Source organism: Podarcis liolepis (assembly GCF_965112155.1).
Source record: "Podarcis liolepis genome assembly, chromosome: 9".
NCBI classification, from domain to species: Eukaryota; Metazoa; Chordata; class Lepidosauria; order Squamata; family Lacertidae; genus Podarcis; species Podarcis liolepis.
Genome location: NC_139564.1, coordinates 3860703 through 3876421, shown reverse-complemented (window position 1 = coordinate 3876421; position 15719 = coordinate 3860703). Strand labels below are relative to the sequence as shown.

The 15719-nt window shown below is 48.9% G+C and overlaps 2 protein-coding genes and 1 long non-coding RNA gene across 3 annotated transcripts; 2 read left to right on the top strand and 1 right to left on the bottom strand.

Moving 5' to 3' along the window:
* The first annotated feature begins 6377 nt into the window (after positions 1-6377).
* Positions 6378-8608, top strand: LOC310685978 (uncharacterized protein). Its single transcript, XM_083459137.1, has 2 exons — positions 6378-6530; positions 8172-8608. Exons 1-2 carry the CDS (start codon positions 6508-6510, stop codon positions 8560-8562), a joined length of 414 nt encoding a protein of 137 aa, XP_083315263.1. The 5' UTR covers positions 6378-6507; the 3' UTR covers positions 8563-8608.
* Positions 8609-9252: 644 nt separating this feature from the next.
* On the bottom strand, positions 9253-9984 carry LOC310686018. Its single transcript, XR_014515644.1, has 2 exons — positions 9759-9984; positions 9253-9438 (listed from the first exon to the last, which is right to left on the bottom strand). It is a non-coding gene; the product is annotated as an uncharacterized lncRNA (long non-coding RNA).
* Positions 9985-10060: 76 nt separating this feature from the next.
* LOC310685991 (uncharacterized protein) lies at positions 10061-14595 on the top strand. Its single transcript, XM_083459150.1, has 2 exons — positions 10061-10227; positions 14127-14595. The coding sequence occupies exon 2, from the start codon at positions 14206-14208 to the stop codon at positions 14539-14541; it is 336 nt and encodes a 111-aa protein (XP_083315276.1). The 5' UTR covers positions 10061-10227; positions 14127-14205; the 3' UTR covers positions 14542-14595.
* The last annotated feature ends 1124 nt before the right edge of the window (positions 14596-15719 follow it).

The following is a 15719-nucleotide window of genomic DNA, read 5'->3' as shown; positions in this document are numbered from 1 at the left end:
CTGGGCTTGGCTTGGCTGTCTTTCTTCTCCCTGAGGCAGAGTGGGGTGAGGGGTGCAAGTCTGGAGTGTGTGTGTGTGACCCTCCAGTTCAGAGGTGGCCTACATTTTATATGGCTTTAGCAGAAATGTTATAAAGAATTAAGTAAAAATAGATTGTTAATGGGTCAAAGTGGAAATCTAAGGTTAGATTGTGTTAAGATAAATTATAGAGCAAGTGCTCTGCTTTTTAAGATGCTGTCTAGGTTTGTCATTGCTTTTCTCCCAAGAAGCAGGCGTCTTTTAATTTCGTGGCTGCTGTCACCATCTGCAGTGATCATGGAGCCCAAGAAAGTAAAATCTCTCACTGCCTCCATTTCTTCCCCTTCTATTTGCCAGGAGGTGATGGGCCCAGTGGCCATGATCTTCGTTTTTTTGATGTTGAGCTTCAGACCATATTTTGCGCTCTCCTCTTTCACCCTGAATTACTGCCACGGCTGAGGTCCGATTGTGTGGGAGGCAGCCATTTCTCACCACCGGAAACAGGAAGCCAGTGGGTCTACATTGTTTTCAAACTTGTTTCAGGGTGGACAACCATTCCACTGGAGCACCTGTGGAGAACTTTTGGTTTTCTGGATATCGCTGAACTACAGCTCCCATGATCCCTGGTTCTTGGCTTCCTGGGGCTGATGGGAGTTGTCGTTCAGGGATATCTGGAGGGCCAGAGGCACCCCACACCTGAACGAGAAGATTCCTTTAGAACAGGGGACCGCTGTCTGTAAGGCACCATTCCTGTGCACCACCTCACTCAAAGCAGGTGTGGAATGTCTTACCTGAGTGACAACCTTTCTCCTGGCTGATTGAAAGCATCTTCTTTTTCAAAAACCGAGTCAGGGGAGCACTTCCAAAAGTAGATCATGCCTCACAATGGTATGGGTTGCACAATCCCTGTCCCACGCCCATAACATTTTAAATATATTGCTTGCTGCTATTTTTCTTTCACTTATGGCTTATGTGTGTGGTATGGAAGCTGTACTACCCGGGACAGGTTGGGGTTGTGCAGAGTTGTTAAGGCAGCAGAGAGCATTGTTGGCTGCCCACTCTCCACCTTAGAGCAGATTTATGCCACAAGGTGCCATAGGAAGGCACTGGACATAGTAAAAGATCCATCGCATCCTGGTCACTGTCCCTTCGAGCTCTTGCCATCGGGACGGAGATACAGGACGATGAAGACAAGAACGAGCCATCTTAAGAACAGCTTCTTCCCCAGAGCGATCTCGGCCCTGAATGGGAAGCCTGGACTTTGAAAGTCATCTAATCTTCCTTGCTGTTTTATACTGTATTGTTTTAATTAGTGTTTTTATAGTTGTTTTGATTTTGTGTGGAGTGCCCTACCTGGGTGGATGGAGCAGCCAAGTAATTTCGTTGTCCCCGAGAGGGGGCAATGACAATAAAGATATTATTATTATTATTATTATTATTATTATTATTATTATTATTAATTATTATTATTATTTCATATCTTTTTTGTGGAAAAAAAGAATCACTGCTGACCCTGTTAAGCATGGAAGTGCTGGTTTCTTCCACTCTGCGATGCACAACATCACACGAACGACCCAAAGGCAGTAATAATACGGATATTTATATATATATTTCATTTATTTATTACATTTACAACCTCACCCAGCCTCCCAAAGGACAAACTGGTGATAAAACAATAAATGCATTTTGAAAGCTAGCCTAGTACAGCTGAAGCCCGGGAAAGAGCTCAGCTTTAATGATGGCTCTTTGGAGGGGAAGGTCTTCAGTCGGTGCTGAAACGGCAACAGTGATGCCGCCTGCCTGATATTCAAGTGGAGAGGAGTTCCAAAGGGTTCGTGCCAAGACACCAAAGGCGCAATCTCTACATTGCAGGGGACTGGTCACCTGATAAGGTGGCATCAGCAGAAGGCTCTCACCTTCAATTTGGGCATGTTAGGGGTGAGATGATATTTTACGTATTCAGCTTCCATGCTTCATATGGCTTACAGTGGTACATTGGTTCTCAAACGCCTTGGTACTCAAGCAACTTGGAACCCAAACAATGCAAAATCAGAAGTAAGTGTTCCGGTTTGCAAACTTTTTCCGGAAGCCGAACGTGGTCTGTTTTAGGTGTTACGCTTCCTATTGGAGTGCCACACTTCCGTTTTGAGTGTTACACTGAGGTCTGTCTGTTTTTGCTATTTATTTTGCATTTTTACAGTGGTACCTGTGGTTGCGAACAGGATCCGTTCTGGAGCCCCGTTCGCAATCTGAGCAGAACGCAACCCGTGTCTGCGCGGGTTGCGATTCGCCGCTTCTGCACATGCGCGTGATGCCATTTTGAGCGTCTGCGCATGCGTGAGTGGTGAAACCCGGAATTAACCCTTTACAGTACTTCCGGGTCGCCATGGGACGCAACCTGAAAATGCTCAACCTGAAGCAAACACAACATGAGGTATGACTGTATTTTTGTGGCTCTTTTATGTTTTGTTTTTTTGTGACTGTATGAAACCCAGTTCAGCTACTGATTGATTGGTTGTTATGACTGCAGTACATTGCTTATTGCTTTCATTTTATGGATCCATGGTCTTGTCAGATAGTAAAATTCATGTTAAATTGCTGTTTTAGGGGTTGCTTTCAAAAGTCTGGAATGGATTAATCCATTTTGCATTACTTTCTATGGGAAAGCGCGTCTTGGTTTTAGAATGCTTTGGTTTGGGAACGGACTTCCGGAACGGATTAAGTTTTGAGAACAAAGGTGCCACTGTGCACTAAAATCAGTACACTGGACCTATCCTGTGTTATGTACTGAGTTGAATAGGATCCAAAAGGCAGCAGTCTGATTGGTCCACAGGAGCCACCCAATCCAGCTCCAGGTGGAAGTGAATCCACAACCTGATTGGCCTACAGGTGAATCCCAGAATTAGCCAATCATGTGGGGCCCATTGTGTAAATAATGTATATAAAGCAGACATTCTGGGGGAACTTCCATGAGCTGAATAAAGAGCATGAAATCCACTCTCGACTTCGAGTATATTTCATCCTGGTAACCAGAGGTGCCAGCTTGCAAGGGCGATGGGTGGGTGGGTGGATGGCAATGTTGCACACATAACGTTGGGAGGAGCGGGGTGGAGCCAAGGTTTCAGAGACGTGGTTGAATCAGATGCCGGGGAAGAGTCTGACATGGGAGATGAGAGAATCACAGTTAGAGCAAGAATGGGTTAGTTTGGCCCCGCTTTCTCCAGAGTTCCCAGGCGCAGACAGACAAGCAGCCTCAGAAGGGGAGGAAACAGACAGCCTTGAGGGGCTTGCTATGCAACCAGAAGGGAGGCAGCATGTGGAGGACTCCTCGTTTGAGAGTGGAGGAGAAGTCCACCGCCCCTCTCCTCGCTCTAGGAGGGCTGAAAGGGTTAAATTACAACAAAAGTGCAAAAGAGAGGAAGACAGGGTGTTGGCACTCTCCGTGTTGCAGCAGGGGTGGAGATTCAGAGTGAGCAACTCGTGACCAAACGGTGGGTTGCCTGGTGCTGCTCTCTGCGTGTAAATTGTAAATAAACGTACCATAAAACTGCCAGAGGCTCATTAGTTCTTGTTGGCCTTGCTCGTGTTGGCCTGAGATCCGGACACAAACATGGCGGCTGCATGGCTTCAATGGCTGGTGACTTCACTACCACCTCTTGGCACTCTCTTTCCCCTCCAAGGCAGAGAAGGAGCCAGCCACCAGACCTGTGCTCCAGTCGGCTCCTTGCTTCACCTCCGTGCTCCCCCTAATAATAATAATAATAATAATAATAATAATAATTTATTATTTATACCCCGCCCATCTGGCTGGGTTTCCCCAGCCACTCTGGGCGGCTTCCAAAAGAATATTAAAATACTATGATACATCAAACATTAAAAGCTTCCCTAAACAGGGCTGCCTTCAGATGTCTTCTAAAAGTCTGGTAGTTGTTGTTCTCTTTGACATCTGGTGGGAGGGCGTTCCACAGGGAGGGCGCCACTACCGAGAAGGCCCTCTGCCTGGTTCCCTGTAACTTGGCTTCTCGCAGTGAGGGAACCGCCAGAAGGCCCTCGGTGCTGGACCTCAGTGTCCGGGTAGAACGATGGAGGTGGAGACGCTCCTTCAGGTATACTGGACCGAGGCCGTTTAGGGCTTTAAAGGTCAGCACCAACACTTTGAATTGTGCTCGGAAACGTACTGGGAGCCAATGTAGGTCTTTCAAGACCAGTGTTATATGGTCTCGGCGTTTTTATTAGCAATTTCAACATAACAACATATCAAAACATATCATATTAATTATTTTCTCCCCTTCCCCCCCACCCTCCCTCCCCTCCTCCAAAGACTTCCGTCAGCTCCTCTCTCTGATTTCTCAGCACATATTATTCTCTGCATACTGTAACATTGTATAAATCTTTACATTATCTGTCTACCGTGTTATCAATCAACAAATTTGTGTATGTTTATTCAAAACCTGCCAAGGAGTCCAATTCATTTTGTTGTCTTTTTAAGTAACTTGTGAAAAGTTCCCATTCTGCTTTAAAGTCACAGCTGTCCTTATCTCACAGTTTGTATGTCAGTTTAGCCAATTCTGTGTCGTTCATAAATTTCTCTCGCCACTGTTCTTTTTCCGGGGTTTCCTCATTCTTCCATCCTTGTGCTATCAAGACTCTTGCTGCTGTTGTTGCATAGATAAATAAATTCTGTGTTTTCCTTGGCAGGTCTTGTCCTACAATCCCTAACAAAAATGCTTCTGGTTTTTAAACAAATGTCATTTTAAACATTTTCTTCAATTCATTATATATCATTCCGCCCCCCCCTTTAACTTCTCTACATTCCCACCACATATGATAAAAAGTCCCTTCAAAAAAAATGAGAGGCACAAATACAAGATGGGTGACACCTGGCTTGAGAGCAGTACATGTGAAAAGGATCTAGGAGTCTTGGTTGACCACAAACTTGACATGAGCCAACAGTGTGACGCGGCAGCTAAAAAAGCCAATGCAATTCTGGGCTGCATCAATAGGAGTATAGCATCTAGATCAAGGGAAGTAATAGTGCCACTGTATTCTGCTCTGGTCAGACCTCACCTGGAGTACTGTGTCCAGTTCTGGGCACCACAGTTCAAGAAGGACACTGACAAACTGGAACGTGTCCAGAGGAGGGCAACCAAAATGGTCAAAGGCCTGGAAACGATGCCTTATGAGGAACGGTTAAGGGAGCTGGGCATGTTTAGCCTGGAGAAGAGGAGCTGAAGGGGTGATATGATAGCCATGTTCAAATATATAAAAGGATGTCACATAGAGGAGGGAGAAAGGTTGTTTTCTGCTGCTCCAGAGAAGCGGACATGGAGCAATGGATCCAAACTACAAGAAAGAAGATTCCACCTAAACATTAGGAAGAACTTCCTGACAGTAAGAGCTGTTTGACAGTGGAATTTGCTGCCAAGGAGTGTGGTGGAGTCTCCTGCTTTGGAGGTCTTTAAGCAGAGGCTTGACAACCATATGTCAAGAGTGCTCTGATGGTGTTTCCTGCTTGTCAGGGGGTTGGACTCGATGGCCCTTGTGGTCTCTTCCAACTCTATGATTCTATGATTCTATGATTCTATGATTTTTCTTTACACTTCCAACATGTATTTGACCCGTGCTTTTTGGATACCACCACCACCACCATGTATTATTTACACCCAGCCCATCTGGGTGGCTTCTAACAGAATTAATGATAATAATAATAATAATAATAATAATAATAATAATAATAATAATGGGATAAAACATCAGACATTAAAAGCTTCCCTAAACAGGGCTGCCTTTAGCTGTCTTCTAAAAGTCAGATAGTTGTTTATTTCCTTGACATCTGATGGGAGGGTGTTCTACAAGGAGGGCACCACTACCGATAAGGCCCTCTGTCTGGTTCCCTGTAGCTTCACTTCTTGCAGTGAGGAAACTGCCAGAAGGCCCTCGGAGCTGGACCTCAGTGTCCGGGCTGAACGATGGGGGTGGAGACACTCCTTCAGGTATACTGGGCCAAAGCCATTTTGGGGTGGGGAACACCCCCTAGCCCAAAATGAAGGGGATCTCAGAATGGGCTCGACCCCCAGGAGTTTGTACCCCTGCTGGTAGCAAACAGGGAACCAGTGCAATTCTTTCACCAGCAAGGGAATGTGGTAGAACATTTGGAAACAGGGACATTTAGAAGGTCTGTGAATGGGTCTCACTCTGTATATGGCAGCTTCCTGTGATCCTGTGCCTTTGATCTAACTGGGTGAAGGAGCTGAGATGCTTCCACCACCTGGCCCCTTTTAGCCAGCCTCTGGGCTACCCAACCTAATTTATGACATCAGCGCCAAGTGATGTGGTCATCAGCTTGCTTGTCCCACCGGGATAATGGACCTTGCAGAGGCCACAAGAGCTGTTTGGCTGGCAAGAGCTGGAGCCCAGCTGAGAGGGGAAAGATCTGGATGAAGGAATGAAGACAGGCTGCGTGTGGGAGGACAACACCCAGGGATAGAAATGGCTCGTTCAGAAGGCAGTCGGTGAGTAGGAGATTGCTGCGGTGCCTCTGTATGTGGAGCTCTTAGGGTGATTCTCAGTGGGCAAATCCCAACACAAGGACTCATAGACTCCAACAGATGACTGGAGCCAGATGAACGCCAACAAAGTAGAATAGCCTAGTTTATGTACAATCCCTGTATCACCTAAACAGGTGAACATGAGGCATGCTCAGAGTCCAAGGACACAGTGCAGCCAGGCCAAAATACCTCTCTTGGGCTTGCCAATCAGAACGTTCAGTGGTTCGAATACCCACAACAGGGTGAGCTCCCGTTCCTCTGTCCCAGCTCCTGCAAACCTAGCAGTTTGAAAGCACACCAGTGCAAGTAGATAAATAGGTACCACTGTGGCAGGAAGGTAAACGGCGTTCCTGTGTGCTCTGGCTTCCATCACTGTGTCCCTTTGCGCCAGAAGCGGTTTAGTCCTGTTGGCCACATGACCCGGAAAGCTGTCTGTGGACAAATGCCAGCTCCCTCAGCCTTAAAGCGAGATGAGCGCCACAACTCCGTAGTCGCCTTTGACTGGGCTTAACCGTCCAGGGGTCCTTTACCTTTTTTGTGTGATGAATGTGGCCTGGGAGAGCTTTGAGGGCCAGCTGGAGAGGGCTGCATAATGTCTATGGGAGATCCGTTCCTCGATCCAGACCAGGATTCCGGAATGCTTAGCCTGGGGAGCTAAATTCAGCCCCCTAGGACTGAGATTTCTCACTTCTGGTTTATACATACCCTCCAACATTCCTCAGATGAAAATAGGGATGTCCTATTCAACAGCAGCAGCAGCAACAACAACAATTGTATTATTTATATCCCGCCCATCTGATTGGGTTTCCCCAGCCACTCTGGGCGGCTTCCAACATATATAAAAACATATTAAAATGAAACATTAAAAACCTTCCCTATACAGGGCTGCATTCATATGTCTTCTAAAGGTTGTATAGTTACTTATCTCCTTGGCTCGGGGGTCACATAACTCCAGACCCTCTAACATTTCGCCAATGAAAATAGGGATGTCCTAAGGTAACCTAGGGACGTGGGTGGTGCTGTGGTCTAAACCACTGAGCCTCTTGGGCTTGCTGATCAGAAGGTTGGCGGTTTGAATCCCTGCAACGGGGTGAGCTCCCATTTTGAGTGTTTTGCTTCCAGTTTGAGTGTCACACGTCCTTTTTGAGTGTTATACTGAGGTCTATCTGTTTTTGCCATTTATTTTGCGTTTTTGTTTTTGCGGCTCTCTTTTGTTGGTTTTTGTGACTGTGTGGAACCCAGTTCAGCTACCGATTGATTGATTGTGTGACTGCCGCTCATTGCTTATTGCTTTCATTTTATGGATCAGTGGTCTCATCAGATAGTAAAATCCATGTTAAATTGCTGTTTTAGGGGTTGTTTTTAGAAGTCTGGGACGGATTAATCCATTTTGCATTACTTTCTATGGGAAAGCACACCTTGGTTTTGGAACGCTTTGGTTTTGGAATGGACTTCCAGGACGGATTAAGTTTGTGGACCAAGGTGCCACTGTAATTCACAATCCATTCCTTCTGTTTTGTTCCCTGTCGGCTGTTGCTTTATCACATACCCTCAAAGAGCAAACGAGGTCACGCGTTCTCTTGCCTCCTTTTCTGCCCCCTCTAGGCTGAATGTGTCACCCGAGGAGAAGGCCCCTCTGTCTCCGAGGTCAAAGACCTTCCTCGGCCTGCGTTCCATCGCAAGCAAGATCCTGGGGGCCCTGGAGCAGACCCTGCTCATCTTGGCCGTGCTGGTCTACAGCATCTTCCTGGCGGAGATCATGTTCCACGTTGTCGTCTCCCTCTCCATCCCACTCGCCGTCTTGCACGACCGCATGGTCCCTGCTTCCCTGGTCTTCATGGATGCCTTGGCTCCCGCCACAGAAGTCTTCTACAACGAAGTGCTCGGGGCCCTTCTGATTTTCCTGGGTGCCTTGCTGCTGCCGCTGACCGCCGGCTGCTGTCTGCACCTCTTCCTGCTCCCCAGCTATTTCAGGCTGCTGCGGCTGGCCTGGTGAGGACAGCAGTCCCGAGAATCCAGCTCAATACAAGCAACATGAACCAGCCGCATGGTCTGAGCTCCTGCTTGCGTGGCGAGTTCCGCCCCCCCCCAGTGGAAATAATGACACATGACATGATTATTAAGGTTAATGGGCTAAATAAGGCCATAACTTTATTGGTTACAGGTGATGAGCGGTATTGGCTTAGGCATTGGTCCTAACCAACTATATCTGGCTTCAGCCCGTCCGCTTGAAGTCTGGGAAGGGTTAACCACCAGTAGGGGGAGTCCTGCTGATGCACATCAACTAGGAACTCCCCCAGGGTCACTGCTATGGGGCGTGCCTTAGGCCCTCACCTCCCCAGGCTTCAGACAGGGCCACGCCCTCTGAATCCATTAATGGGCTTCCCTTCAATATGCGGGGCAGGTGATGGTGCTACCTCCCCTTTCCCACCTACAGAACCATACCAATGCCTAATCGCCAATACCAAGAAAGTTGTGACAATTTGCTACCAGGTAGGTGAAAACCAGGGATGCGGGTGGTGCTGTGGGTTAAACCACAGAGCCTAGGACTTGCTGATCAGAAGGTTGCAGGCTGCTAAAGCTTTTGTCCTGTTTAACCCACTTGCAAAGCACCCTCCTCTCTCTTCTCCTCTTGCAGCGAACAGACTACACACTGCTAAATAAGTTTAGACGCTTTACTTACAAATTCAAAGGTCAGATTCATGCATTTATTCAAGCAGCAGCAAGGAGAACACAGGCAGAATACTCTTGAATAGGAAATACAGCAACATAGCTTCAAACACATGCTCTGAGCTTGCAGCTTGCTTAGACACATCTTCCATGGTCAGTTGCATGTTGTGGAGATAGAGGGAAGAGAAGGTTTCACTTCCACCTACGGTACATTGGAGAAGAGGGGGTTGACCTAGCTGTGTCTAGGAATTTCACTCCGTGGTCTTAACCCCTTCATGCACTAACTAGTCTCGTACTTAGTTATGTTTGTCTGCAATTTCCCCAAAACAGTAGGATGGATATTCAACAATGCCTGTTGCTCAACAGTGCAACCGGCTGCCTCAAAACATAGTGGACTCTCTGTTTCATTAGGGGTCTTTACAAACAGAGGCTGAATGCATCAGGAATTAGGGATTAGCAGATTTCCTACAACAATCACCAGGAAACCATGCTCATGTTGGGACAACTTGGAACTGTATTGGCCTTTTGCGCCTCAGAATCACACAGTTGGCTCAAGAATGCAGCCATGCTGACTTTGAATCTTCTCAGGTTGGGTGGCATCTCTCTGAAGGGCTGGCGACCCAAATGATGCTTACCACCAAAGCCTAAACCATTGAACACCCACGTCCAGTGGCTTTCAGACCATCTCAAACGGCAGCGACACCACGCTGCTGGACTTGCCTCCCAGTGCCCTTTCCTCACTTCCTGCCAGCCTGGAGTCAGCTGGGCCTTCCAATAAGACCACACCCATTTGTGACATCACCGGAAGGAAGCATGACAGGGTGACAGAGGTGCCATGCTCACACAGCCCTGGCAGGGGCCCAAGGCTGTTGAGGAACCATGGCAGGAGAGAGGGCTCCACTCATTTGGAAGACGGACAGAGGTCGGGCGTGAGGTCAGGCAGGCAGGCCAATGGGACAGCAGGCAAGGTGCAGATGGTGCGAGGAACAAGGTGGGTCCACTTCACTGCATCGGGCAAGTCAGGTTAGAAGCAGGAAGGATCCCTCTCACCTGTTTGCCTTTTGCTCTCTAGCATTGTTGCCACTCCCCGGTCCCCGAGTCCTGGGACTTCACAGAGTAATAATAATAATAATAATAATAATAATAATAATAATAATAATTGTAGGGATGATCGCTGGGTGCGGAGCACACTCCCTGCCCACAGGCAGCCTGAGTTGTGTGCATGCGTGACCTTGGGGTGTGGGGCAAACTCCCCCTCACAGATAAAGCCACAGCTGTCTGAAATCTTGCCCTCTGTCTAGCCTTTTGCAGTCTCAGTAGTCTGTAACCTTTGTCTCTGAGACCTTTGTCTCAGATGGAAACAGGGGCCAAAATAGCTTTGTACCACCCCACGATCTCGGGATTGGAAGTGTAAAGGTCACAGCCCAAAATGTATCTGCCTGGGTTTGTATATTGTGTCAATAAAAGGAGCCTCCACAGAGCTGGCCGGCAGCTTGCTTGCAGCTCACCTGCGTGCAGCTCACCTGCATTATCAACTCCTGCCTCATGTCCTTCACTTCAATAATAATAATAAATTTTATTTATACCCCGACCTCCCCAGCCAGAGCTGGGCTCAGGGCGGCTAACACCAATAAAATCACAGTAAAAACATAATAGGGGAAAAAGAGAGGGGGGGGGAAACCCCAATTTAAAATACAGGTTAAAATGCAATTTAAAATGCAGTCTCATTTTAAAGTAGCCGATAAATCAAGACCATAAGGGGAGGGAAACATAAAGGTCAGACTGAGTCTAAACCAAAGGCCAGGCGGAACAGCTCCATCTTGCAGGCCCTGCGGAAAGATGTCAAGTTCCGCAGGGCCCTAGTCTCTTGTGACAGAGCGTTCCACCGAGTCGGGGCCAGTGCTGAAAAGGCCCTGGACCTAGTTGAAACCAATCTAATCACCTTGCGACTTGGGACCTCCAAAATGTTGTCATTTGTGGACCTTAAGGTCCTCCACGGGGCATACCAGGAGAGGCGGTCCCGTAGGTACATGGGTCCTAGGCCACATAGGACTTTAAAGGTCAAAACCTTTAGCCATAGCATTGTAGGTACTCCCAGGAGCCATCTAGTCCAAACCCCTGCAGTGCAGGAATCCCAGCTGAAGAACTCCTGACAAATGGCCACTTTCCCCTGCGGTTTAGCGCTGAATTGGAACAAATGGTCGTTGGGTGGACGAGCCCTTTCAGAAAGTTGGCTTGACTCAAAGAATCAGGCAGGAGATGCCTTGCCCAGTGCTTGTTATTATTACCTGGTTTGGGCAATCTTCTCTATCTGGCTAAATTACTGCCTGGGAGACAGGTGTGGAGAACCTTTGGCACCTGCAGAGGTAGCTGACCCACACCTCCAGGTGTTGCTAAGCTCATCTCTAAACTACAACTCTAAACACATTGGGGATGATGGGAGTTGTAGTTCAGCAACATCTGTTTGGCCAGAGTCTCCCCACACCTGCCTCGAAGGTTCTTGAGCAGAGATACACAATCTCTCCTTCCTCATAGGCTTTTAAGCAGAGGTTGGATGGTCATCTATCATGGATGCTTCAGTTGAGATTCCTGCATTGCAGGGGGTTGGGCTGGATTACCCCCGGGTCCCTTCCAGATCTGCAATTCTATGATTCCATGAATAATGATCAGAAAGAAAAGGGGAGGCGATGAAGGACTGGAGATTTATGGCTTTTCAGTGGTGGTGATGAACCAAGGACTTATTGGAAGAGGTGTCGTGATCAGGGGGCGAATAAAGGCGTCATGACACCTGGGGCGGGGTGTCGCTACATAGGGTACATATGCGGCGCTGCTATGTATGACGCATGTGCTGTATGTAGTGATGCTGCACATGAGCTGTACATAGCGGTTTGCCGGCACCGGCGATCCAGTGCCGTATGGATGGTGCTAGGATCCTCTGCTTGCAGCTGTAGCAGTAAAGGAGGGTGCTGGAGCACCGCCGCCAGCAGACCGCTATGTACAGCGCATGTGCATCGTCATTTGTACAGCGCATGCATGCCATGCCGCACATGTGCTGTATGTAGCAGTTTGCTGCCAGCGTTGGGATCCTGTGCTTGCGGATGCAGCCGTGAACGGAGGATCCTCCATATGTGGCTGGAGTGGCGTGATGGCTGCTTGCGCATCCGCGAGCCCCCGTGGCGTGCCTTCTTGTCACCCCCCGAAACATAGCACCTGGGGCGCACTGCCCACCGCCCCCTGTTGCGACGCCACTGGTCGTGATCTGGGGTCATAGGGGGTGAAGACCCGCTCCTGTTTCTACCGCAGGGTTCCTAATTCCAGGGTTCTAGAGCCGCCCATTCAGCAAGAAAAGGGATTTTCTTTAGCCACTGAGAGGAAGCCTTCTCACCCCTTGTTCTGATGGGAGCCAATCAGAGTGAAAGGAGGTGAGTCGGCCACTGAGGATTGGCTCCTAGGGTCACGCTGGAGAAAGTGTTTGGGAAGAACACTGAGTTGTTTTTCTGTATGCTGCAAAGCCAAGGATTGAGGAACACTGAAAACCCAAGGCGCTTCCATTACAAGAAAAATGGTGCTCAAGTTCTGCTGTGTATAGGAAAATACAAGTCAATTAGGAAAAACGAGATTGGAGCACTCCAAATCGTATGTCCATGTACATGCATGGAAAATAGTGGCTCTAGCTGAAAGGTAACATGTGGAGATCTGTAGAGATGGTTGCGTCTCTATTACAGTCATACCTCGGGTTACAGACGCTTAAGGTTGCGTTTTTTTGGGTTACGGACCCGCCAAAACCTGGAAGTACCGGAACAGGTTACTTCCGGGTTTTGGGGATTGCGCTTTGCGCATGTGCAGAAGCGCCGAATCGCAACCCACATATGCGCCGATGCGCCACTGTGGGTTGTGAACGCTGTGGGTTGCGAATGTGCATCCCATACAACTCACATTCGCAATGCGAGCTTTCACTGTATTATTGTATAATTATGAGATATGGGTACGATCTTCGAAGCTCGTATAATTTTAGAAGGGGATGTGGCTGTGGCTATAAAGTAGAGGAACCTTCCATTCCTGAACTTACCACTGCTCCACTGCTTATTGGTTGCAAATGTTTGGAAATCTGTAACGTCATTGCACAAGTATAGAGACTGATACAGGCCACAGGATTCAGTATCCAGAGAATTCCAGAATCAAGGCATGTTCAAATCCTAGGTGGAATCTACACGCATATAAAAACCGTTCTGAAAATGCTTTTAAAAATAACAATAATATTGAATTTCCCATAAGGCTCACTATCACCATCTAGTGCCACATTGCATATTGCACTTAAAACACACCTGAAACGTTTTATATGCAGCTGTATAGCTGAGGGACGCGGGTGGCGCTGTGGGTAAAACCTCAGTGCCTAGGACTTGCCGATCGCATGGTTGGCGGTTCGAATCCCCACGGCGTGGTGAGCTCCCGTCTTTCAGTCCCAGCTCCTGCCCACCTAGCAGTTCAAAAGCACCCTTAAGTGCAAGTAGATAAATAGGTACCGCTTTATAGCGGGAAGGTAAATGGCGTTTCCGTGTGCTGCGCTGGTGCTGGCTCGCCAGAGCAGCTTCGTCACACTGGCCACGTGACCCGGAAGTGTCTCTGGACAGCGCTGGCCCCTGGCCTCTTAAGCGAGATGGGTGCACAACCCTAGAGTCGGACACGACTGGCTTGTACGGGCAGGGGTACCTTTACCTTTACCTAGCTGAGTCCCTACCCTTCATTTTGTTTAGAATTTCAGGATGGCGTCCAATCAGTTATATCACTGCAAAACATAGACACGGTGGGAAGTGGGTGGGCAACTGTCTTTCCTCCAACCCATGTTTCGTGCTCCCATGATCCTCCAGTCCTCTCTCTCCTCCCTCGCAGGGACGGTGCCACAGCTGAAGAGTCTCCACAGCCAACTGCCCACGCTGAGTGAGCTCCCAGGCAGACCCTTTGGCAGAGCATGGCCCTCCGCATCACCGTGAGAGGCATCTTCCGCTGCTTCCGGAAGCTTCTCTCCATCATCTTCACGCTCTTCTTCTGCGACCTCCTTCTCCGCATAAGCTTCGTCCTCCTCTTCTTCCTCCTCCTCCCCTTCTTCATCATCTACGACCATGTGATCCCCTCCATCGTCTTGTTCGCCAGGTCGACTCGGCCCATCTTGGACACCTTCTTCGGGCGGCTGCTTCCCTCGCTCTTCGCCTTCGTCCTCTCCCTGGTCCCTCCCATCCTCATCTTCTTCTTCACAAAGAGGATCCTAGTGCCGGTCTCCATCAAAATCTTCCAGCTCACATGGTAAACGGCCCTCCTGGCCGAACTTCTCCGAATAAAACAGTCCTAAGTTATAACCTCACGATGGATCTCCTTTCCCGTTCAGCTTGCAGGGTGCTGAGGAGGCAAAGGGAGATTCATGTATCGCCTTCCGAGCTCTGAAATGCTGGGGATTGGATCCAAAAAGCCCCACAGCTATGAGGAGAGAGAGTTGCACAGTTTGAATACGTGCGGCCTGGGGGCTGGGAGCTCAGGCAGAGCGACTGAGGGTGGCTGAGGGGGAAGTGATTGGCATGATCCAGGCCCCGAACCGGGCAGCACTGGGCCTGAAGGGCACCCAAGCCACCGAGTCCCTCGTAGGTGTCCTCCAGCTAGAAGGCAGCTGGGAGGATGGCAGCTCAGGAGCCCTGCAAGCCCAGCGCCGCTTGGGGGGCTGGCATGTGCCTGCTGCATCCTTCTTGGCTGCCAGAGGGTGGCTGGGGGAGGGGAACGCAGCAGTTTAGGGGCATTGTGAGCCAGGCCCTGCGCTGTTTTTGTGAGCAGCGCATAATAATAATAATAATAATAATAATAATAATAATAATAATTTATTTGTACCCCGCCCATCTGGCTGGATTTCCCCAGCCACTCAGGGCGACTTCCAACAAAGATTAAAAGTACATTAATGTCACACATTAAAAACTTCCCTGAACAGGGCTGCCTTCAGATGTCTTCTAAATGTCAGGTAGTTGTTTATCTCTTTGACATCTGGTAGGAGGGCGTTCCACAGGGTGGGTGCCACCACCGAGAAGGCCCTCTGCCTGGTTCCCTGTAACTTGGCTTCTCACAATGAGGGAACCGCCAGAAGGCCCTTGGCACTGGACCTCAGTGTCCGGGCAGAACGATGGGGGTGGAGACGCTTCTTCAGGTCTACTGGACCGAGGCCATTTAGGGCTTTAAAGGTCAACACCAACACTTTGAATTGTGCTCAGAAATGTACTGGGAGCCAATGTAGGTCTTTCAAGACCGGTGTTATGTGGTCTTGGCGGTCACTCCCAGTCACCAGTCTAGCTGCCGCATTCTGGATTAGTTGCAGTTTCCGGATCACCTTCAAAGGTAGCCCCACGTAGAGCGCATTGCAGTAGTCCAAGTGGGAGATAACCAGAACATGCACCACTCTGGCCAGACAGTCTGCAGGCAGGGAGGGTCTCAGCCTGCATACCAGGT

Excerpts from the sequence above, each read along its gene's own strand:
- LOC310685978 (XM_083459137.1), top strand. The coding sequence starts at position 6,508 with ATGGCTCGTTCAGAAGGCAGTCG. Across the intron at positions 6,531-8,171 it reads GCTCGTTCAGAAGGCAGTCG|GCTGAATGTGTCACCCGAGG; the intron begins GTGAGTAGGAGA and ends TGCCCCCTCTAG.
- LOC310685991 (XM_083459150.1), top strand. The coding sequence starts at position 14,206 with ATGGCCCTCCGCATCACCGTGAGAGGCATCTTCCGCTGCTTCCGGAAG.